The sequence below is a fragment of the Thunnus maccoyii genome, chromosome 12 (assembly GCF_910596095.1).
Source record: "Thunnus maccoyii chromosome 12, fThuMac1.1, whole genome shotgun sequence".
NCBI classification, from domain to species: Eukaryota; Metazoa; Chordata; class Actinopteri; order Scombriformes; family Scombridae; genus Thunnus; species Thunnus maccoyii.
Window position 1 is genome coordinate 22,923,833 of NC_056544.1, and position 25,277 is coordinate 22,949,109.

At 39.2% G+C, this 25,277-nt stretch overlaps 1 protein-coding gene across 1 annotated transcript; it reads left to right on the top strand.

Annotated features, from left to right (window-relative positions):
* The first annotated feature begins 1,111 nt into the window (after positions 1-1,111).
* Positions 1,112-21,815, top strand: LOC121909338 (protein APCDD1-like). The gene is made up of 5 exons (XM_042429841.1): positions 1,112-1,548; positions 9,640-9,814; positions 10,620-11,145; positions 18,212-18,533; positions 19,729-21,815. The coding sequence occupies exons 1-5, from the start codon at positions 1,509-1,511 to the stop codon at positions 20,190-20,192; spliced, it is 1,527 nt and encodes a 508-aa protein (XP_042285775.1). The 5' UTR covers positions 1,112-1,508; the 3' UTR covers positions 20,193-21,815.
* The last annotated feature ends 3,462 nt before the right edge of the window (positions 21,816-25,277 follow it).

The following is a 25,277-nucleotide window of genomic DNA, read 5'->3' on the forward strand; positions in this document are numbered from 1 at the left end:
AAAGGAACACAGTCGGCTTAGTCTCAGACCGGCTAAGTAGATGAATGAAGAGGAGCTGGAGAGTCGCCTCGGGGTCAAAAGATCAGAGAGTCAACAACAAAGAACCACAAGTTGAAAGAGAGAGAGAGAGAGAGAGAGAGAGAGAGAGAGAGAGAGAGAGAGAGGGTCGAAAACTCAAGGCCAAGGCCTCTCTCTATCTCTCCCCCTCTCTTTCTCAACAGGTGTTGGGGAGGAAAACACTCTGTGAAGCTTCCTCCCTCAGGCAGGCTGTGATGAGAAGGTGTATAATTTGAGAGCCACGGTCAGGAAAAAAAAAGTGCAGCATTCATCAGGAATGACAAATAAGAAGGAGAATGTCGGAAACAAATTAACTCTGTAAAGGCTTAGTTTGGTCTTAATAGCACTTAACCATCAGCTTCTCCCAAACAACACTTAGAAATGTTATTTTATAGTATAGGAGATACAGTCTTCTCCTAATTGGAGATAAAGTGAGGAGTCTTTTGTGATTTCAATATATTTTAGTCATGCTCAGTAAACTCTAACATCCCTCTACATTTCCAAGTATTCCAATAGCTCTTTAGGAATGGGATTAGGATTTTGCGAGACACAGTTCTTTGGAAATTATTAAGAGGAAAGAAGATATTGTTTAAAAATGAAAGATGTTTTTTGTCCTGAGAAAGGTATTAATAGGTACAATATCTGCACTGCAAAAAATGTCGATCAAGTCAGTCTCACATGGAGATAAAATGTGGGTTTCTTTAAACACAGAGCGGAAAGTTCTTCAGGGAAAAATAATTAAGTTTCGAGCATGGAGATTTTGCTTGTAAAGTATTATCTTAAGGGGAGTACAAAATAATAATATGAAAAAATAGGCTGTATAAAAGTATTTAGATTTGGCACTGTGATATGTTGTTGATGTTGCTTTGCAAGTTTTGCAGTCACATTACTTAAAGTTCTTTTTTTTATGTATTCAAAGACAAAATATTTAAGACTTTTTTAAAAAAGAAGATCACGCTCAATACTTTACCTTGTACACATGGGAGATCTTGTTTTTTGCAGTGTGCACTTAACGGGAGAAAACTTCAACACACACTCCACGCCCATAAAATCTCCACAGAGGCGGGGGCTGAGTCCAGTCTCCACGCACACTTTACATACACTCCTCCGGGGCGCAGGACGCACGGAGACGCGCAAAGGCACCAGAGCCACCAGATTTCAACATTGAACGACAATTCCTCTAAAGTTTACCCGTAGAAAAGTTTGCTTTGTTTTCTGGCTGCGATTCTTTCTACCTTAAACTCAGGTTGTTGTTGTTTTTTTTTTATTTTCTCTGGCGAACCGGAGGTGCGTTTCTTATGATGCTCGGATTTCGCAGGAGTGTTTGCTCAACGCTATGGATACATAATGTGAGGATTTGTGTCGGAATAACCAAAGAGGCTGCGTAAAGGAAAAGCTGAACTCCCCAGTGTGACCAGTGAAGCTCGATTCAGTCCCCCAAAGTGCGGAATATGGGGCCGTCATCGACCCTGCTTCTCATTGCTTGTTTGGGTAAGAAACTTCTTCTTTTCCATGTTTTGTGATATTTCTAATTATTATAGTGATGTTTCATCCAGTGCAACAAGTGTGCAGGTTTATGGGACCTTACGTTAAACAAAAAACATGTTACTTCACGTGTCCATAGGAAGTCCAGAGCAAAAAATCCAGACAAAATCTGAATTTAAAAATCTTGTTATGTAATACATTTATATATTTTGGTCTGTTTCTTCTGTGCAACACATTTGTCAGGTAAGAACCTGACATGCCTCTCTCTACCGCACCTGTTTACCATCATGGCTGTGTGTTTGTGTCTGTCTGTCTGTCCAACAGCACTAATAACAATATTTTCTGGTTAAGTTATGCCTTATGCCACAGTGATGTAAATGTTTGAAGGCTAAAAGGCAATAAAAAAGCCTCCCCGGGGGCTGCTGGGCAGATGAAAGCACGGGCAGAGTTAAGAGCCACTTAAAACATCCATTCCTGATGAAAACCCTGTCTGAGCAGCAGAGGATTATGGGACTGCAGTTGACCCAATCCATCTGCTGTCAGTGACAGAGGAAGGCAACATTTGGCTGCAACTTCAAATGACCGGGTTGAGATAAAAAGATATTTTGGAGTGTACTTATCCTTAAGTGTGTTTAAGTGAATCTAACGTTCAATTAAGTGGTGTGTTATTGCAGCCTTTCATAGTGGCAATGAAAATGCACTGTCAGCCTAGATTAGTGTGTGCTGTAAATTTACGGAGGGGTGGGGAGGGGGGGGAGAAAACCTCAACAGGGCTTGGAGGGTGAAACAGCAAAGTCAAAAAGGAAACGCACATATACACAAAAAGAAATGGAGCTGCATCTACTGATGGCTGAGACTTCTACTGGGACACATGGGACCCTTAATGTTTTGAGCATTCAAAATGCAAGGAAATGACCAAACTGGATGCTCAAATAGTAGCTCATCCTACACCAGTTTTTTGTTCACTTTGATGTTTTTTTTAAAACTTGAATTCTGGAAAATAATGGTAAAAAAAATACATGAAATACACCCTATAAAACATTTATGTACGCTGTGTTTTTTTTTTTTTAGAGATGAATCTAACAAAACATAAAAAACATTCTATATTAATGGATAAAAAAAGGATTGTGCTGTTGAGTTACAAAAAATTGGCTTCTTAACTAAAAAGAAACAAACTCTACTTCAACATTTCCAGTTTTGTATTTGCAAATCTGCCAACAAAGTACGTATATTGATGCCAGTATGTCTGTGATAGATAATAGCTGTTAATCTATTGGTCTGTATTACAAACATTGCTACAAAGTTGGATCATATTCACTTGAATGCCAATTACAGCATTTGTGAGCTTTTAAAGTTGATGTTTGATGTGTGATTTTTTTTTTTTTTTTTTTTTTTACAAAGCAACATAAGACAACTAACAGAGCTACAAAAAGGCAAAAAACTGAGTGCTGTGTGCTGTAACTGCAGAAGCATCGGTCAGAAAATTAGTGAAATCATTTATCATCATGGGAAACATTCATAGAAATCACGTCAATAAGTTTGACAAACTGCAGTAAGCGAGAAAAAGGCCGGTCACGAGTTCTACCAAACCAACAGGGAAAGCTAGAGCTAAGACAGATATAGGAGAGACAAATGAGGCTGATTGTCAAGCAGCAGCAACAGTGTTTGCAGTGCTGATTCATTCAGAGGTGGAAGAAATACTCAGATTCTTAATGTAATTGAAAATGGCGACACCAAAACGCAGGAAAACCTCTGAAGGTCCAAGATTAGTTGCTGAGATTAGTTTCTCTGGTCTCAAAGTACCTGGAACTTTTGATCGAAAAGGGGCTTTTAGTAAGTCACATGATCTTCATCTGCAGTTTGCCAGTTGTCATGGAAATGCAGATGTTCAAATTTCCATTTCTTTTCTTGACCACTTTAAGGAGTCTTCTTTCTTTCTTTCTTTCTATCTTTTTTTTTTTTTTTTTTTTACCATATTGGCTTCAAAGTTGATCTTCAAAATTCATTCTTGACCTTGGAAACAGAAAGCCTCAAAATAGCTTAAAAGCTCCAGAGGAGCAATGAAATGGAGTTTGAAGTGGGACTGAATGGACCCTGTTTGTGTGAAATTATTGTTTTATTAATGTTTAATTTGATTTTAAAGAAGTTATTTAATTTTATTAATGTGTGGCACGTCTTAGTGTGTCTCAACTCTTTAGATAATGTATAAAATGCATCATGAAGCTCAAATAAGAGTTATTTTCAGACTTCTTGAAAAGTTAAAAGATTCAAGTTTTTTAGCGATGCTAGCGACACGGCTGTAGGGAGGACGTGTCGCTCAGTCAGTCCTACTGACTGCTGGAACCCATGACTTTTTTCTCTAGTGCCAACAACAGGTTGACATTTTCTTGCTGTTAGTGAAATGTATTGACAATTCGTGGATTGATTGCCATGAAAATTGATGCAGATATCCACGTTAGTGAGAGAATGAACCAGCGAAATATCTCCACATCTACGAATTAGCACCAAATTTGGTACATTCGTCGATCTGTCCACCGCTTTGGTTCAGACTGAAATATCTAAACGGCTAATTGATGGATTGTCATGAAATTTGGTTCAGACATTCATGTCCCCCTCAGGATGAATTCTAATAACTTTGGTTAGCCCTTAACTATTCATGTAGCGCCAACATCAGGTCAAAATTTCAGTTTGTCCGATAACTGGTTTATTTCCAAATACCTGTAAAACTAGTAACATTCCCATCAGCCTTCACTATACTTTGTATCTAGTCCTGATTAGCAAATGTTAGCATGCTAACCTGCTAAACTAACATGGAAAACATGACACTATGAGCGTGTTAGCTTATGGACATCAACATTTAGCTCAAAGCACTGCTATTCCTCACAAAGCCGCTGACATTGCCATAGACTGCCAGTCTTATTACTAACAAACGCAGTATTTTATGACCTCACTTCATGATGAATGTTAAGTCGTAACCTGCACAAATTACTTTATAATCACAGCTGTCAGATGAATGTGGATTGAACTAAAAAAGTACTTTTTTATCCTCTGAAATCCAGTGGAGTAGAAAGTCCTCCAAAATACAAATTCTCAAGCACCAGTACCTTCTTTAAAACTGTACTACTGTACTTAGTTACTTCTCTCTTCTGGATTTAGTAACTTCAAATTTAAAGTCCTTAACTGTTAGGTCACCGCCATAAGATAACCCAAAGAACAGTCCTTTTGTCTGGTCTCTGCACTGGCACTTGTGGATTTTTCTCTTCCCATAAACGATGTGGAGTCTCTCTGCTTGTCAGACGTCCCAGTACTGTTACCTCACCAGTGGGATCAGGCCAACTGGAAATGTTCTCTGTGGTTTAGGGCTCTGGGAGTTTTGTGGGCGCTTTGATTTAGATAGAGGGCAGCAGTATGGGAAACCAGCAGCAGCAGCAGCAACGAGGGAAGAGAGAGAGACTTCGAGTCCAGCCGTTGTGATGATTGGCTTAATGAGGAAAGAGTTTGTTAGAAAAGCTGTTGGAGGAAACTCCCATCACGTACACATTCAATACTCATTAAATGTGTAGGCTATGGAAGCTGTATGACGCTTCCTCTTAAAAAGTAATTTTACAAACAGGCTACACATAACCTCTTTTTAATCATTTCCTCATTTATTTCACTGAAAGCCTGTTTTCCATTTTGAGTCTGTTCACTTTTGGCTTTGATGTAATATACTGTAAGTCTTTGTAGAATGGATTTGTAACTGTGTTTAAAATTACTCTAAATAAAGCTTGTGTTTCACTATAATTATGATATTTTCAGAAAGCCACAAATGATTCCTAATCAGATCTTGGTCTAATGTGGCTGATTCTGGATCAGGTCTGTCCCTGCTGCATAGTCCAACACTTCTGCCATCAAAAGCAGGAAAATAAGATGCCTGCTAGACTTTTTTGTTTTATTTGATTTGTTTTAGTCACAGATTAGAATATAAATCAGGTTTCTGTTTGAACGTCGCATATTTTGGGGAGTTTTTTTTCAAGTGAGGAGAAAATAGGAAGTCTACAATTCGTTTGAACGCTGGAAAGGAGACACTTGAAAGTTTTGTGATTTTTAGGGTTTCTGAATCTTTTCAGACTCCTTTGTTCAGCAGCATTTGCAGACTAAATTTCCAAAAATGCTTTTTTATGCATCCAAAATATTCCTACAGATCATTCATTTAATATCTCTGTTGACCAGGGAATACGTTACCCACAATCCCCCTAGAAGGCTGCAGCAGAACGGCATATCATCAGCTTCACAGCATTTCCATCATATCCAGTTTCTTATGTACAGCAGATATCAGGTGGTCCTTTAATCTAATACAGCTGATTTCTTAGGCGCTTGTCAGGGTTTTGGAGGCAGAGCGGATTTATCTGTCTAATTTTAAACTGAACCAAACAGCTCTGAAGCCTCTCAGCTCCTCTCATCTTCACATCGTAGTATAAATGTAGGATAAAAACACAAAGAAGAATCAGTTTTACACTTTTTATTGACTCTGTTCATTTTCTGGCGTTGTGTGTAGGGCTGATATGGCCTAAAATACTTCAAGAGAAATGATCAGATTTGAGCTGCAATGATAGGTCGATCGACAGAAAATTAATGGAATAATCGTTTAAGTCCATTTTTAAGCAAAAATGCCCAAAATGAGATTGTTTCAACTTCTTAAATGAGAAAATTTGCTTTGTATTGTCTTAACATTGTAGTAAATTGGGATATTTTGGGGTTTTAGACTGCTTATTGGACAAAACAAGACATTTGATAACAGATAACATTTGAAAACAGAATCTCAGGACATAGAAGTAAGAGCCCTGTGGTCAACCTCTTCAATATTATGAACCACACTGTTCCTCCCTCAGTTACACTGGAAACAAACATGTCCAACTCCCACGCAGGGGGGGAGATATAAATACTCTTCTTCTACTAAGACTAATCATCTTAGTTTCGTCATGCTTTCTCGGTGTCCTTTTCTTTTCTTATTCTTTTCTTTGTATTCTTGGTGCTGTTGCTCTCTGGTTAATCATATTAGACTGGTTTTAGGACAATTAGAGGCACCTCTTCAGTAGTTTCCTTACATAATGACGGCCTACAAGCCTGATGTTAGTCTGAGATATCCTACTTTAGGTTTTCCTCTTTACAGATATCTTTGTATATATGTTAGTACATACAATAATTTTTGTATATTTTTGCACATATTGTTTTCTATGGTAGCGATTGATTTAATGTGACCTTTTCAAAAGTGAATTCTGATCTTTATTTATTCATAGTACATATCTGGGTGTGGTGTGTGTATGTATGTATGTATATATATATATATACACACACACATATATACATACATATATATACATATAGCACAGACAAGGTTTTTCCTTGGGTGATTTATTGAGTGTTATCATACACCATTGGATTTTTTTAAACTTTTTTAGTATATTGTATACTATATATATTGTTGACCCTGGAGTTTAAAGTCACATGACTATATCATGTGACTTGTATTCATGTATATATTTAAGATGGCGTCGTACTATGCCACTTGAGTCTGATGAAGAGCAGGTGTGCTCGAAACGTCACCTTGGTGCAATAAATCCTAAGCAGACATTGGACACCTGCAGTGTGCAAGCTGTTCCTTTGTTTTTCAACTTTTGCTCACTTTCAACCCAGCACCTGTCCGCTTCGGTTTGGATGTGCGTGTAATACCCCTGTCCTTTCATCCCTTCCCAGGAGACTGAACAACCATTCGCATGTAACTCCCAACAACTCTTAAAGACTGCCTTTACAACAGCCAGGAGCACTAATGAACCAAGTGGTGTCAAATGACCTTGATAACGACCTCATTGAGTTTAAATATCTGGGACTCCTCACCAGTCAGCTAGAACTGAAGAAGCTTCTTGGATGAGAGGCGAAACGTGTTCAAGTATCTTCAACCAAGTCCAGCTGCCCTCGATTTAAATCTCCTTGGATAACCATGACCTGGATTCATCCATAATAACATGAAAATTACTGAAAATAATCGTTTGTTGCAGCTCTAGATCAGCTCCATTTGCGCATCGAAAGTACCAGAACAGCTACTAAATGGAGGTTGTGGTGTTTATTTAAGTGTTTCCCGTGTCAAGAATGAACTTTGAACCTCAGATAAAAATGGCAATTTTAGTTCAAATATATCAGTACGTTTGTTTGATAAAAAATCTCAAAGCCTACTTACTAGCTTTTTCCAGTCATGTTAGTCATGTGACGACAACTGAGGAAACATCTACTAAGTAAGAGATTCATAATGTTGGTAATTCATTTAATTTTTTTAATCATCCAACCCAAGTACAGGTCTGTGTGCACGTGTGTGTGTGTGTGTGTATCCGCAGTATTGCATATTGCATATGCAGGCACATGTTTGTGTTGTGTGTGCATGCAAACATGGTGTTTATGTGTGTCCTACCCTGAAATTCACCTACTATAAAGGCCAAGGTGTTATTTAAACAGCGCAAACCTCAGTGAGGTTAAAAAGGTGTTTGCATTGCACATCTAACCAGATTTCCTTTTTTAAATTCACACACTGGTAGTTTCTGCTCTTCTCGTTGTGAAAACAAGCTGTTGGCACTTGGCAGCCACTCAGGGTCTTTCCCCTGGTGCAGGCCTCACTGCAGGTGCAAAAAAAAAATAAAAAAGAGGCAGCACTCACACATAAACACACACACACACACACACACACACACACACACACACACAATACGCAGAAAACTGTGAAGCTTTTTCTTTGATTTTAACACCGCTATAGCCAGCAGAGCAGCGTTACTAATGCCACCAGCTGAGTCGGGGGATCAAGTCTCCCCACTGTCCAGTGTTTCCACTGAGCAGCACTGTGATGTGGTGATTTACACACAAGCCTCAGCTAACACACATAGGAGCTGCCTCGCTGGGTGTAAAACAGCTGGATGGAGCTTTGTTCTTGGTGGAGCTTAAGGTTCTTTTAATCAGATGTTTTTGTTCTTCCCTCAGTGTTATTAGTCTCAAATTAAAAGCACAGAGGCGACCGCAGCGGCATTCCAAGGTGTTATACGATATTGCCAGGCATGTCGGGTCCGATAGAAAGAATTTAAGGCAAAGTCCTCATATTTCAAGGTAGATTTTGACGATATTAGAGTATTACATGGCACCAATCTCTGCTGGAATGTGAGCTTCGAGGCATTTCTTTGGCTGCAGGCTTTGAAAATGCATTTCATTTCCGATATTTCATCCCCTTAAGCTCAGCCCATTGTTGAAAGTATTGTTATTTCATGTGGTGCATCGAGGGCACACTGACAGGGTGGGAAATGAATATTTCTATGCTGCTCGCGTCCTTTTAACCTCAGAGCAATCTCCTCACTTTGTCTTGTGTTTTTCGGTGTTTGTTTAAGGCTGCTGCGGTAGCAAAAAAGCCACCTATTAGTTCTCGAACTCGGGCATCTAAGCTTTGCATTTTCATCACGTGTACAGCTAATATTAACCTATAAAGACTCCACATATACCAGGTGTTGCAGGTCACTGATAAAGCCCTGTAATCCCTGGGTGATGACATGAGTCAAAGTGACTAAATGAAAGCCTTTAAACGCTTCAAAGAGGTCTGGAAGATTAAATAAGCAGAGTGAAAACATGAGAGAACTTCAAACTAAGAAGGCAACTGCCTTTTTCTGTTTGATCTGAGCGTAATTAACTTTCTTATTGGCTGCCTTAAAAGCAGTTGGGCTTCATTTATTAAGATGTAAAGATCTAAAAGAAAACATAATCCTCCTTTTTTTTCAGCACTGTTCAGGATTTCAGTGTCCATAAAATATCCTCCAGTACTCAAAGATGAATAAAAACTTGTATATTTTTGACAAGAAAGTTATCAACCATCTCTAAACTTCTTGAATCCTAATCTCTCAATACTCCTTCGAAACCTGAAATGTCTCTTTCCCATATTACTCAAATGCCTCATGGATGAAAGCTACTCTGCTATTTTTTTTTCTCTTTTATATTCTTTTTCCAAACAAATGATCATCCTTAAAAGAAGAGCAAGTAAATGAAAATCCCAGCTGAACCAATCCTTCATTGTCGTTGTTGTTCCCACAGGTTGGGCTGGAGGTTCCTCTCTAGACGGCCGGTCGAGCCACCTCTCCTTGGAGAAAACCTTCGGTCGGTCCCTGAAAGACTCCCAGTGCCAACACATGCTGAAGCACCTTCACAATGGAGCCCGCATCACTGTGCAGATGCCTCCCAACGTAGAGGGTCACTGGGTGTCCACCAGGTTTGTTTTGTTTTCTTTGTATCTTTTTCCAATATAGCTCCAGCCAGAATGTAGTTTTACAGTGTTTGTGCTTTTAAACAGCAAGACATACAACACATGTGAAGAAGGATAGGTGATAGCGGGTGTATGAATTGTGGCTAAAACATATTGGTGCTTTTGCGTGTTTGGGCTCATCAGGTACAAGCTGTATATTCTGTACTTAAACTACAGTCAACCATTTTCTAAAGCATACAAATTATTTATTTCCTCCAAGAAGCCATAAGTGTCGCTTTGTGTTAATACAGTGAGAAAGTCAACTTGCAGAGACTTCATCATCTTGTTGAGGATGGATTGTTTTGTCCTTGTTGGTGCATTTGTGGTAGTTCAAGGTCAGCTTCTTAAAAGCAACCAGCAAACTTTTTTTAAAATCATTATCAATTTTGCAGAGTCCATGTTTGTTTTCTAAGACACAGCTTGTGAAATCAACGCTTTGCAGCAGCCTTTAACAGTCAAGTCTTTAGAGTCTGAGTTTCTTTGAATGTAACACTTAAGGAAGAGTTTTAAATTCTCTGTCCGCACTGGCAACTTCATTACCACAAAAACACAGCTTTACTTTGACCCAAGAAAGAGGACTACATTTTTTAAGTTCAAACAAAAGCATAAATTTATCTAGAAGCTAATGGTGTACTTCGGTTGACTGCAAAGAGTGCAATTTGTAGTTAATGGGCTAAAACATAAAACACTGGCTTCATAGCCATAGAATACAGACTACAACTTGAACTTGCATTAATGTGAAGCTTATGTGAACTCCTCTCTTCTGGTGCAGCTGTGAGGTGAGACCAGGTCCAGAGTTTCTGACGCGCTCGTATCGCTTCTACTCCAACAACACCTTCCAGGCCCACCAGTTCTACTACGAGGACAATCACTGCACCAAACCCACCTACACGCTGGTAATCCGCGGCCGCCTGCGCTTACGTCAGGCCTCCTGGATCATTCGTGGTGGAACCGAGGCGGAGTACCACCTCCACCGTGTCCAGATGGTGTGTCACACAGCCACTGTGGCCAAAGAGCTCAGCCTTAGGCTGAACCGCAGCTGCCGAGGGGCCGTGAAGGACTCCTGGGAGCCCAGTGTGATCTACGAGCTGTGGAGCGAGGAGGGAGGCTACGACTGCTCCAGGGAGCTCAACTTTGCCATGCACGAGTTGCAGCTGCTGCGGGTGGAGAAGCAGTACATGCATCACAATCTGGATCACCTGGTGGAGGAGCTGTTTCTAGGGGACATCCACACTGAGCCGTCCCAGAGGTTGTACTACAAGCCGTCCAGCTACCAGACCGCCCTGCAGAACGCCAAGGTCAGTTCCTCAAGGTCACTTGTCATGAAGGGTTTAGAGGGATGAGGATGAAATATGGCTGCGGACTCTGTGTAGAACAAAAATGTTAGTTTATTTATTTAATTACGTAGATTACTTATTCCCATCCAAGATCACATGATAATTCTAAGAAGAGGAAATGAGAAGAAACAGAATAATGCAACACAAGTTTATTTTTCATTTTTTAGACTTGTCTCAGATTTTTTCGGGGTTTTTTTAAGTCATTCTAGCAGCGTAGCTCTCGGGATGGCTATGTTGGTCGGTTGGTCCACCTGACCTCACCTCAGAATGAAATCTCAACAACTATTCAATGGGTTTCCATTAAATTTTGTTCAGACATGCATGGTCCCCAGAGGATGAATCCTAATCGTTTTGCTGATCTCCTGACTTTTCATCTCGCACCACAATGAGGTTGACATTTGTGATTTTGAGTGAAACGTTTCTACAACTATTAGATGGATTGCCATGAAATTTTGCATAGACCTTTGTGTCACCCTCAGGATGGATTGTCATCACTGGTGATCTCTTAACTTTTATGTCATCTATTATGCACCCTGTTACAAGGGAACACAGGTGACTGTCTCCTTGTATTAAGGGGTCATGAGCCAATTCGATATGAGAAACAATGCAGTAGACACCTATCGCTTTTTGTCTTAGAGAGACAGCGTTTAAGGTAAATTTGGTATTAGCACAGAATTTCCTCAATCAATCAAACCACCCATTAACTGTCCCTGAATCTGTGTGCAGTGAAGTCCGGATATTTGTATTCACACACAGACACCCCTCCTCGCACTTCAGGTGTCCCAACTTATCAGTAGGAGTCACCAGTGCAAGAATGAAAATGCTTCCCACCTGCGAACTCTGCATTTTGTGTTTGTTGGAACGCACAGCTTGGCCGGAGGAAGTTTTGTTTTCTGCTCGGTGCACAACCTCTGCTGAACTCCCCTCCCACTGTGTCGACCCCCCCCACCCCACCGCTAAGACCACACACACCAGAAAAATCACAAGAAACCCTGGTAAAATAGTGTTCAAAAATAAGTCTTTACATTTTGTTTAAGAAGTATCAGATGTGTAGACCGCTGGAATATCAATATAATATATACAGTTTTTTTGTGATTGAGAACTTGTGATTAAAATCTGTAACACCCATCCACCTGTTGCACCAAATAGATTGAAACAACAACAACAAAAACTTGTAAGATGTACAATCAAATCTGATCCAGTGTTTTGATTGCCCTTGTATCCTTTTTATATACTAAACATTTGCACAGATAGAAACCAGAAACTATGTACATATACAGATTCCGTCTTCCAAATCTGTGCTTACGAGATGTAATTTCTCTATTTACACTGCTGAACAGCAGTTTCCCCGCTGGGTGAAACCCTAGAGTGGTGTTTTCACTGTCACCCTCTACAGAGATAACAATGAAATCTTGTTCGGGTCCGCTGTCTAAATAAACATCCATTTGTACGAGGATGATGGGGCTTGGTGTTGCTGATCAAAATGTAAACAGTGTGTGGAGTGAGAAGCTGTGATCAGACAAGCTCCCCTGTGGCGTTATAATGACCAGAGCTGTTCTCCTTAAGCTCCCCTGGCCCACAGAGGCGCAATGTGAAACCCGGCCTATCTCTGGGAGCGATCAACATGTGGTATTCCTAGAATTTGGAATCATGTGGCCGTATGAATAATTCCAGCGAGCACATACCAGGTCTGATTTCATGCATGCCTGAGGCTCAAATCAAAATGTTGCATGCTCTCCATTTCTCCTCAATCTTTTCTGAATAAAAAGTAAAACAGGGTGTTGGTCGAGCTATGATTCACATTTAGGTGCACTTCTAAAGATGCAGTTACAATCCATTTAGCATAATCACAGTTTGCCTTAAAGGGTCAATTCACCAAAAATACAAGAAATGTATTTTTTTTATTACGAGTGGTGGTGTTTAGCCATGATGTAGTTTTGGTTTTATTTGACAGGTTTTAAGATATCAGTTTCTAAGATGTCTTCTGCAACCTCAATAAAATGGAAGTTGATGAAATCCTGCTTGTGGTGCTAACAGCTTAAAAAATGACATTTAACATATTGAGCAGCAACATCTCTTTCCAGAAACGGTGTCCCCGTTATTCGGAATAATCCACAGAAAACACTTTTGGCAGTTTTCAAAAGAGCTATTCTTTTGGTTGAACGTCATTCCGATATAAACTTTTTGTGTATTTTGGTTTATCTTTTATCTTGGGACATTTTTAGCTGCACAAATCGATATTTTTATACGGACAAATGGTCCAAATTACGATGTTGAATGTGAGAGATGTTGTTCATTGTGACGAACCCGCAGAGAATTATCCTAAGACTCTGCAATTCCCCTTAAATCGTTTGGTGAAACGTCTTTATAATAATACAGGTCTGGATTATGGTTACTTCCCATAAAGGCATTTTTTAACATCCTAAACTTTGGCTAATTTTATAGCTTTGGTCAATTTAAGGGCCCATTGGTCATCAGTTATGCACATATAATACATATTGCATATTTTTCTGTGAACCAGTGGTAGAAAATACCTCACTCCTTCCTACACAAAGTGTTCTCAACTCAACCATCTCTTGAGGTTGTAATGGTTCCTTTTTCGGGGATTTTTATGGCCATGGTGACTATCCAATCCATTAATCTTAAGCGGTGTACCCAGAGCTGGTGCCATTCCAGTACATTTGCTGGTGCCAGATTGTTAATTTGTGGTTATTGGGTGGATCTCAGCAGTGATGCAAGAGCAAGGCAGCAGAATTTGTTTTTGAATTTGTTTTCTCCATTTGCTGTCGCCGCTTCACCGCTGCATCACCGAGGCGGAGTACTGACTACTTGATAATGATCCGTGTTACGAAGGGATCTGTGTTTTTATATCACTGCTGCTGTTGAAGTGTTTCAGTGGTTATCGTGTTTTTGCATGCATCCCTCATGCAGAGACTCATTTGGGATGTTCTGTTCTGCTTTACTGAGTTTGGCTTATTTGTCCTTTTGCTGCTTTTTGTGAGTCTATAAACCCTTGAAAAAAACATTTTAAATCTCAGCAATGGAGTTAGTCTCATTTTGAATTCATCTTACAGGAGAGATGTAGGTCCAGCTGTAAGGATACCAGCATAAAAACACACAAGTTTAGTGTCTTCTGACATCTTGAAGCCTGTGGTGCTTTTTGTTCCACATAAAATGTTTGCTTGTGGACATTGTCTTCCCCTGAAATATGGTGGTAGTCCCCAAAATGCCCAAATAAAAGATGGCTGCCAAACAAAGTGAAATGCAGTTCCAATTCTCCCAGAGCTACTGTGGCTTGGATTTTACCACATTTGTACATTGCTTTGGACAAAAGTGTGCCAAATGTAGTAGTTATAAATGAAATGAATAAATGTTTATATGAAGCGAGGCAGAAATAGCTTTCCGCATTCCCTCGTTTTTTTTCTTCAGTCCCAGTAACAAATACTTGGCTTTCAGGATGGGATCTACCCAAAAATTCATCACAACAAAAGGTTTTACAAGTTTGACACTATGTGCACTATGGCAAGGAAACCTGCTGATTTTAAATTTGAAATGATAAGTTTGCTTGATGAGGGTGTTGCTACCTCTGACAGAAACGTGTTGTGGCATCATGTCTTTTCATTGGTTGTGATAGTGTTTCAAGTTCATCTTCAGTTGATCCCTTGTAACAATTAGCCAAGTAAAAGATTAGTCAATCAACAGAAAAATAATTGGCGACTATTTTGATCAACATTTTCTAAATCTAGCATCTAAATTTTGCAAATTTGCTGTTTTTCTTATTAGAGAGTAATCTGAATATTTCATGTTGTGTAGTGTTGCTTGGTGAAAACAAGCAATTTCAGAACATTACCTCTGGCACTAAGAAATTAGATGGGCAATTATCACTATTTCTTGACATTTTATAGACTAGTAAGTAACCAAGTCTTGAGAAAACAATAAGCAGATTAATCAGTAATGAAAATAATCTAGTTGCAGCCCTAATCCTTTGACGTTGTTCCTTTATTTTACATCAGATGTCATCATCAGGGGGCTCACCGAAGGAAAGACATGAAGGGATGACGATGTGTTCATTTAGTTCAGTTTACCACTTACAACCATCTTGTCAGTAGATTGAAAACAATTGAAAAATCCAAATTTGGGCTACAAGTTGGAACTGAGGTGAAGTGAGAAAATAGCAACCACTATTGTGGAGAGTGTTGAAGCCTGAGACATTAGTTAACCAAAGCAAACACACCCCTTGTGAAACCTTAATATATTCTTTATATTATTGTCAGAATCACCACTTTGACCCACATGAATTTAGAGCAAATAAACGGGATGTTTATTAGATGTTTAGATTGCAATGCCCTGAGCAGAAAATGTGTTAAATTTTTATTTCCTATCAGTCTTAGTTTTGTTTTACAAGGTTCATATCCAGGTCTTGTGCAAATTTCCTCAGTTGAAGAACAAACCAGTATTGTGTTGTAGAAACAGTAAAACTTTTATTTGCGACTTGCAAATAATTGCACAGAAATTGAGTTGTATAAAGCTCGCCTGAGGCACCTCTGAGTTGGCTTTAACACTCATGCGTGATGATTGTTGCTTGATTACAAAGGTTTTATATGTTGCGCTATTCACCACCTTTGACGCTGTGAGATGAATATCCATAATAGGAAGACATGTTTTTTGGGTTTTTTTTCCCCCCAGCTCAGACAGGCTGTCCATGTTTTATGGCCTCAAAGTTCCTGCAGATCTGGAACATGTTTTCCACACCTGCAAAAGAAACTCTCCCCCTGTATGCTCTTTTTTTTTTTTTTTTTTGTCTTTACATATGTATGCTGAAAATTATATACAGTGCATATTTTTCTCTGTGCATTGTGTATTTATTTTTCTCCTTCTACATATATATATTCATACTCGTATGCACAAACATAAGCACGATGCACAAGCGCCTAGATACACACCCGTAAAAATACACCATGCTGTCATACACACAGGAGGCCTCCCCTACAGTCGTCCCATTAACCTCTCACTCTTAGGTGGTTATGGAACTGTACTGGGATTATCTCATATGTAGGATGTAGTGATACTCCTTTATTTCTTTTAACATTCTCCTCTTTTTGTCCCCACTCCACATAAATCTCATGTGGACAAAATGCTGTCTGGGAAAAGAGTGATTGGGTTTGGGAGGTTAGGTCTTAAATTTTGACCACCCTCAAATAACAAAGACTCCGCCGCCTCCCTGGAGTGAAGACTTTGGAGGAGATTTTAAGGAATACAGTATGAAGGCTTCCAGATCCGAATCCGTCAGGCCCAAAGTCTTTTTCTCGGGCCAGAGACCTGCAGCTGTCCCGTCTGCGGACACTGTGATCACATAAACCAGATATGATATGAACTGAAAAAGATTTATGATTACTTCTGGAGCTACAAACCCTTTTGTCAACGGGGTGAATAAAGTGCATCCCGGTGCTGTTTTTTTTTTTTTTTTTAAGGAGCATTAAATCTCAACTTGCTGTTCGCTGTGTGACTTCCTGTTGTGATGGCTTTTGTTTGACCAGACATCTGCCTTTTTACAGTAAATGATGTGATCACCCTGAGAAAATGCTGGAACCTTGTCTGAGTTCCAGCAGTCAAGAGGTTCAGACTGAAGGAAATAGTTTTTCCTCCTTCAACTCTGAACAGACGCCAGCAGTCCTTTATGTGGATTTCGTGACACAATATACTGATGATGGATTAAAAAAGCTTTCAACACTGACAGATTTCATTGCACATGCTGGATTTTCTCTCTGTGATGCTCAGTGGCAACTTCAGCTTTTGAGTTTGTAAACAATTTACAGCCTCAGCAGCTTAGTGATTGTGTCATGTGAAGGCTTCATTGCTAAACTTTCAGGTGCCCTTGGGTTTTTTGTGACCTCATGTGTAAAAATTTGCTTTTATACTCCTGTGTTTTTAGGACCCCGGTGATAAAACGGCTGAGCTGATATTCCAGCCGATGTTACATAGTTTGTCCGCCAGACAGCACGCACTGAAAAATGTGTTTTTCAACTGTATGATGTTCCAGTACATACAGTATCTTAAGTCATTTAAAGATGCCTTGTGGAGTTTTCTTGTAAACGAACAAATTTCTGTTTACATTCAGAGTTTCTCATCAAAACTCAATCAATCAAAAGGTGCTTTATCCTCAGTGCCTAACAACCATGTTGAGTGCAATTCCTGTCTCATTAAAAATCCATAAAGCCAATTTTTTTTTGGAAAAATATCTTAAACATGCGTGTTTGCTAAACCAACTGCTGATTACCAGAACATCACGATACAAACAAAAGGGCCCACTCATAAAAACATTGCTCTATAGCGCTACTAGTGGTCAGAAACTCCACCAGGAACCTTTTTGAAGGGATCCTAATCAAAAGTGTTTGTGGATGTTATGTGTTTATGGAAAGAATTAATATTTGCCGATACATTGTCATCACATTTTTAAACTCTTTTAAATCTTAAATATTGATATCTGCCTCAAAAATCTAGTATCAGTTGGGTCCTTGTGTCTATTATCATTATGATTTATCATTTTGTGTTTTCCACTATGAAAATCATCAAGCCAAATTCAATTCTCCTGATACCTTCAATAAAATCCATTCATTCACTATAAAGCCACTACGTGTAGAATTAGTGATTATATCATCTTTTAAAATCATTCTTATGGCATACATTTTGTTAGAAAAATGAGGCAATCCCAGTGAAAGTCAGTGAAAGTGTTTTTTGTTGCTTTCTAGCGCATTTATTTCAGTATCTGGGGGGGTTGAGGCTTGTATTGCTGTCTTTATTGTTGATACTACTACTGCTGGAGGGAGCCAAGTTGAAAAAAATTCCACTCAAATCCTACCCATAGTAGTTTTATTCTCTTGCTTGCGGCCTTTAAAGTAACAATTCTTCAACCAGAATGTTCAGTTTCCCAATGAAGTTTTAATAATTTTGTATCTGTAACTCTTTACTTTAAGTAGTAGTAGTAGTAATTGGTTATAACACCTTTCTTTCCCCTTTTAATTTCCAGAATCACGACCACGGCTGCATCGCCTGTCGCATCATCTACCGCTCAGATGAGTTCCACCCTCCCATCCTGCCGCCGCGGGCCGACCTGACTGTCGGTCTGTACGGCCAGTGGGTGAGCCAGCGCTGCGAGGTTCGCCCCGAGGTCCTCTTCCTCACCCGTCACTTCATCTTCCACGACAACAACCACACCTGGGAGGGTCACTACTACCACTACTCCGACCCCGTCTGCAAGCACCCCACCTTCACCATCTACGCCCGCGGACGCTACAGCCGAGGGCTTCACTCCACCCGCGTCATGGGAGGGACGGATTTTGTCTTTAAAGGTAACTGGGTGGTAGTCTCTTGAACATTTTTTGTTCCACTCCCTAAAACAGTTTCTCCATCTTCTTCCTCTTCTGAAACTGCTAATTTTTTTATTTTATTTTTTTAACGTCATTCTATGGATGCAAATACTATGTTTCTACCTGTCTCATTATTTATGATGGATTCTAATAACAAAAACTGCTTGACTCTTTGTAACCGATAAGTTTAAAGAATAGTTTCAGATTTTGGGAAATGCTTTTTTTGTTGAGTGCAGGTGTAAAAATGGCAATTGGTTGTTTTACTGGGGTTTATGTGCGGTGACTTCCTGGAGTCAGGAGTTTTAGGATCAAACAAATGGGATATACCATAACTTGAGAGGGGCTGGTGGGTGGATTTTGTGACATTTGGACAGAGTCAGGCTAGCAGTCTTTATGCTAAGCTCACCAACTATCTTCTGTCTGTAGCTTCATATTTAGATACAAGAGTGGTATTGATCTTGTTGTCATAACTCTCGGCAAGAAAGTGTATTTTTGCGTATTTCCCCCAAAACAAACTATTCTTTAAAGTGGACCCTGCAGATGCAGTGAAATGCAACATGACGTCAGCCACCAGAAAGAACCTTGTTTTGACTTCTCCTCACAGGGTTCATGTAGCACTGATGAATATGTTACAAAGACTGTCCCCTGAATGAGATCACTTAGTTAAGGTGATTTCCTGTTTACAACTCATAAGTCATTGTGAACCTTTATACAATAATTAGAACTTAAAGACCTAACCAAAAAACAAAAAAATATACATTCTGAATAAGAACATCAGCTGAAGACTTACGAGATAATTCCAGTTTATTACGACTTTGTTTTTATGTTCATAGTTTTGGCTATTGCCTCTATTTTCCTCTATAGCTTGTTCTGCAGACAACAGCTGCTTGCTGCAAAAACAACAGAGTGGTGAGAGTGAAAAAGAGGTGATAAACCTCCATTGCACTGAGAGGAAAAAGCAGTGTGGTGATATTTCAACACAACAAACAAACCCTTTCACAGTAGACATGTGATCTGTGGTTAATATAGAACTATTGATTATAGACACTTTAAATAAAATGGTTTAGATAATCTGCCTACACTGGTATTCATCCAAACAGTTTTTTTAACTGCTGGTAAGCTCCTCTTTAAGAAGCGATTGAACCTCACAGGTCTACTTGTGTCTTTCCCCCTCTAGTGAACCACATGAGAGTGACGCCCATGGACTTCGCCACCACCTCCCTCCTCAACGTCTTCAGCGGTAACGAGTGTGGCGCAGAGAGGTCCTGGCAGATCGGAGTGGAGCAGGATGTCACTGTCACCAACGGCTGTGTTGCACTGGGCATCCGGCTCCCCCACACGGAGTACGAGCTCTTCCGCATGGAGCAAGACGCCCACGGCCGCTACCTACTCTACAACGGCCAGCGTCCCAGCGACGGCTCCAGCCCGGACCGGCCGGAGAAGCGGGCAACCTCTTACCAGATGCCTCTGGTCCAGTGTTCAGCAAGCAGCCAGTCATCAGACTACAGCCACGGGGACGACAGCGACAGGCCTCTGCGGCTTCACAATGACTGCACAGGACGGCACAGAGGCAGCCAGGAACACGTCATGGTGGTTCTTGTTGCGTTTTTTATGTCTCTGTTTCTATGCTGGCAAAGCTAGAGAGCAGTTTGAGCTTTTTCTACACCGAGACACAACAGGACGAGAGTGTGGATTACAAGAGGTCTCTAACTGTACGGGGAGACAGCTTGTTAAAACTGATGCGGAGGAGGATGAAAACTGGTCTCCTAAATCCTCTGAACTCCTTCCCAGCTACCAAAGACTTGACCGCTGCACCACAGAAACTGCACTTTAGAGTGGATCCAAAGACCTGTCTGTGTTTCCACAAATATACAAAGATTTCTATATATCCACACAGACCTGAGAGTACGTTTTATAAAGTGTATTTACAACTACAACTATCAAGTCATTTCTTGTTTTTTTGTTTTTTTTACTGCAAAAAGATGCTATTTTATCTGTGGAAACATTTTCTGTGATGAACTCTTTGACAATAAGCTCCCTGTCTGGAGGAGATATGCTTGTGGATCGTCACCGTTCAAAGTGAAAGGGAACTACTTTACTTGTATTAAAAACAGTTTCTTTAAATATAACCTTACAAAATGATGAACTCCGCAGCAGTTACAGTACGTCATCTATTCCACATAAAGATCATATTTTGGATACAAGAGAATTCTTTCATCTGCAGTTAGTTATCTTCTGTGCGTCGTATAGAGAAACAGTTTTACAGCCTCACTGCTAAAACAGCTGCATCTTCACTGGCCTACACCTGACCTTGTTTTTCTATTGGGGCTATTCTGAAATTGTCATACTTTTGGGTGGGAAACTGCACCTGGAACATAAATTTAACATTGCCTCAATATGAAGGCATGAAGACTTCAGTTATACTGTAAAACTTAAAATGAAACCAAAAAAAAAAGACACTTAACTTTAAATTTTGTGTTTAAAAAATCACAAAATAATCAAATTAATGAACTGTGATCCACTGTTATGCATTTCATTAGACAAAATGCTTCATGTGAAAAATGTTTTTAATTACAATTTGCTTGTAATCACTAAAATAGCAGAATTTGCAAAACAATATTGTATGATTTCACTACATGCTGTTAACCAGAATATTGATTTGTGTCCCAGTCTTGTGTGTGCTGAACTATATTACATCAATGTTTTTCATAAAATAGTTTAAAATTTGATCAAATATGGCATTTTGTGGGTATTTACAGCTACAGTTGTTTTTTTTTTGGTTGATAGAAACACACAAAGGGACCAAAATACATGCATTTAAATCCTGTTTCAGGGCTGATTGTAGCTGCACTCCAAAAATATCACATATCAAGTAATAACACTATCATTTACTTATAGTAGTCTACTTGTAGTGAACTATCTCAGCAGTCGTTGCAAGAAATGAACAGTCAAAAAACTACAGGCCAATATCAACTTGCTAACAGGAAAATCTTTCAGGGATTGCACAAGCTGACATCATATCAAACTGCAACTTTGGAACTACTATTAGTTTCAAATGTGAAATCATCACAACTTTTAATTTGTTTTTAGCTTTATTTTAGGTGTGACAAGAGCTACTGCATGGCCATCTGCCTTTTGTTACTTTTCCAGCCATAAACACACCCACCCTATCTGTTACATGTTGTAATGTGGAACAGTTGGCGTCCATGCACCAAAGAAACTGAGCGACTATAGTGTGTGTGTGTATATATATATATATATATATATATAAAAAGAAGTTAGTATTTAAAGAACAATTTGCTTTAACAGCAAAAATAAGGAATTGATTATTCAGGCGTTCTTTAAATTGCAGTGTGTAGAATTTAGTGGCATCTAGCGTAACAGACTTGGCAGAAATGGAATATAATATTCATAAGTATGTTTTAATTAGTGTATAATCACCTGAAAATAAGAATCGTTGTGTTTTTGTTAGCTTAAAATGAGCCCTTTATATCTACATAGGGAGCAGGTCCTCTTCCATGGAGCTCGCCATGTTTCTACAGTAGCCTAGAATGGACAAACCAAACACTGGTTTTAAGGTTTTCACAGTCACCGTAGGTTCTCCCACACGGTTGGAAGGTGAGGGTGAGGGGTATTCAGTTGGGTCACAATCTATAACCTCACCACTAGATGCCACTAAATCTTACACACTGGTCCTTTAATGTGCTTCTGTGCCCAGAAGTAACGTAGACTTCTCACATGAATAACTGGACATCTGTGTATTTAGTATGAAATTCTGCTCCGCTTAAGCACTGCATAGTAGGCCACGTCTTACCCGTCCATAAGGTCGAGCTCCAGTACATCTTTCAGCAGGAAATCTGTGAAATGACATAAGAATAGATAAATGCTCTTTGCTCCTCCAGGTGCTTTTTTTTTTTTTAACATAACTGTGGTATAAATTCCAAATACCTCCAATGGCATCAAGGTCCTCAGGTGTGGTGCAGTATTAGCACTCGTCAGTTCTCCATTGTAACCTTGATTGTGAACGTCTCTGGGATGTCGTCACTGCCAGCGGCGTGTGGACAGTGGACCAGTACCTGTGTGGATCTTACCAGCATGCTATCAGCATACATAAACTGTGTTCAACAGGAAAAAAAGGACTAACAGACCAACACAGCATACTGCATTTCTGTCATTAAAAACAAAGTGACTGTACAGTAATTCCTTATGGGCAGTAAACTATCATTGATGGTGCAGAATCTTGTTCAGTGTACCCAGAATAAAGAACCTGTATTAGGCCCCAAGAAATGTCTTTGTAACTGGATACATGTATGAGATTAAAGGTTTGATACTCTTCAGTGTTGATCTGATAAGCAACTTCTCTGTTCTCATGGATGGGTTACATCAGTGTGACAGATTTTTTGTATTTTGTACATGGAGAATCCAGCAGGGAACATTTTTGTTAATCCCTTTATGAGGTTTTATAGTGACCATGAGAACATTTAAAACGCCTTTTTTATGGAACGGGGGAGTAGATGTATGAGGAGGGAGTTACATATGGAAGCTGCCAAGTACAACCAGTGTTATGCTTTACAGGAGCAGCTGGAGGCAAAATCCACCGTCATATATTGTTAACGCTGTTTGATATGATGATTCTGAGATGTTCAATGAAAACCAAGGAGTTATAATTTATTTTTTGAGTATACATGCTTTTTTTCCCACCAAGCAGCCACATCTACTTTTAACTTCCTGATACACTTTTGAAATCCTGCAAAGAATACGCAAAAATGTTTTGTTGTTCATGGAGAGTGACAATTAAGGCTACGGTCAGTGGATAAATTGAAAAATCTGCCTCTCGTATTATATTTATTTCCATATTTTGGTATTTGCACAGGGACAAAATAGGAAAAATAAACAGCCGTGCAGGTAACCCAGGTAGATGAAATCAAAAAGATCAAATCACAAACTGAAAAGCAAGCAAAACATTTAAATAAATTTAACTTTTAGTGTGCAAACATTAGGTGAGTGTGAAGTGAGTTTGTGGGTAGAGTTAGAGATAAATGATTTCTGATGCATAATGATGCCATTAAGAATCTCTGCTACCGACAGTCTGACACCAAAACTTTACATTTTTCCATTTATATCCAACTCCACCGCAGCTGCGTTTTGGGTCATTTAAGAAAAAAAACAAAATTCTCTGGTTCCTACATGTGAATATTTTCTGGTGTCTTTAGTCCTCTATGATCGGAAACTGAATATCTTTGGGTTGCGGACTGTTGGTTGGGACTAAACAAGACGTTTTAGGTTGTACTCTGGGCTTTGGGAAAATGGTGATCGACATTTTATAGACCAAACCACTAATCCAAGAAAATAATCGACATATTAATTGATAATAAAAATAACTGTTGGTTGCAGCCCTACGCAGAATACTTTAAAATGACGTAACAGAAATATGTCTGTCCAGTTATAAATGAAAGTACCTTCAATAAGAATATGTAGTGTGGTAGGCCTTTATTTTCTTTTGCTGTGCTTCATTAACATGCCTACCCCGCAAATGTTTTCTGCCAAAGTGCAGCCAATACAGGATTCATGTTGTATTTGTAATATTTTTTAAAAATACGAAAACTATATATCTAATGAACGTTTTTTAACAAACACGACAAACATCATTAATAAGCTTCCTTTAAATTTGGTGATTAAATTTGGAAGTTTGGAGGTAACAAATATGTTCACTGAATGAGACATTTTACAGTTGAAAAATTAACTCTATGTTCTGCGGTGGGCACGCCACATCCAGTGACAGAGACACAGTTTCTTAATACTCGTAAACATCTCTTCTTACTTTTAGGTCAACGTCTACACCGATACCAATAAATCTGTGGTAAATGTCGGCCTATATTTCTTTCTTTTTTTAACATGCATCACCATATAGCTAGTATAGCATATAACATGTTATTCTCCCTCTCTCTACAGCCAAGTAGAAAACATCCAGTAATTTCCCACACTACCCAGTCCTCCAGGAGTCAGTATGAATCATATTACTTTACACTTTAATAAAATAATTGCAGGCTGTGCTTTTGGGGGGGAAAATAAGCATCTTGTGAAGAAAGTTCTGTACTTTGCCCATCAGGCTGACATGAGTAACGATTAAGGATAAATGACCACTGCAGACTTTCTCATCCAGAATGTACCAAATTAACTTTGTGGTAACTACCTCCTTAATACTGAGTGACAGCCCCTGTTTTAAGCACCAACTCATTACAATGTGAACTGAATGTAGAAAGTGAATTACATCTAAACCTTCACCTCGTCAGTCTTATGTAAAAATCTGCTCTTATTTTTGCAGTTAATAATACTCCCAATGAAATGAAATACAAAATAGCAACTATAACTGTTAGCATGACTTTACACTAAAACCTTTAGAGGATGCACTTAATTTCAAGCTCATAACAGAGCAGAAGTCAAGCTGAGTTTTGTGACTCTTGGCAACTAAAACTAAAAATAATGACATTAACTGAAATGTCAGTGTATTTAAAGCACATGGTTAGCTCATATATTCTACTTTGTCCTTGTACTAAGATCTTTGTAAAGACTTCAATGAAAAAAAAAAGTATCCCCAATCCGAAATGTTGGCGCAGATACTGATGGAAACCTTGGCGCGCAAAAGCAGTATGCTCACTTTAATGGCATGAAATGATGAATATTTGAGGGTGTTTCATTCAAGAGAGACACAGGAAAAGACGGGTA

Coding starts and splice junctions, on each gene's coding strand:
- LOC121909338 (XM_042429841.1), top strand. CDS start 1,509: ATGGGGCCGTCATCGACCCTGCTTCTCATTGCTTGTTTGG. Junction 9,815..10,619: donor GGTCACTGGGTGTCCACCAG/GTTTGTTTTGTT, acceptor CTTCTGGTGCAG/CTGTGAGGTGAGACCAGGTC. Junction 18,534..19,728: donor GACGGATTTTGTCTTTAAAG/GTAACTGGGTGG, acceptor TTCCCCCTCTAG/TGAACCACATGAGAGTGACG.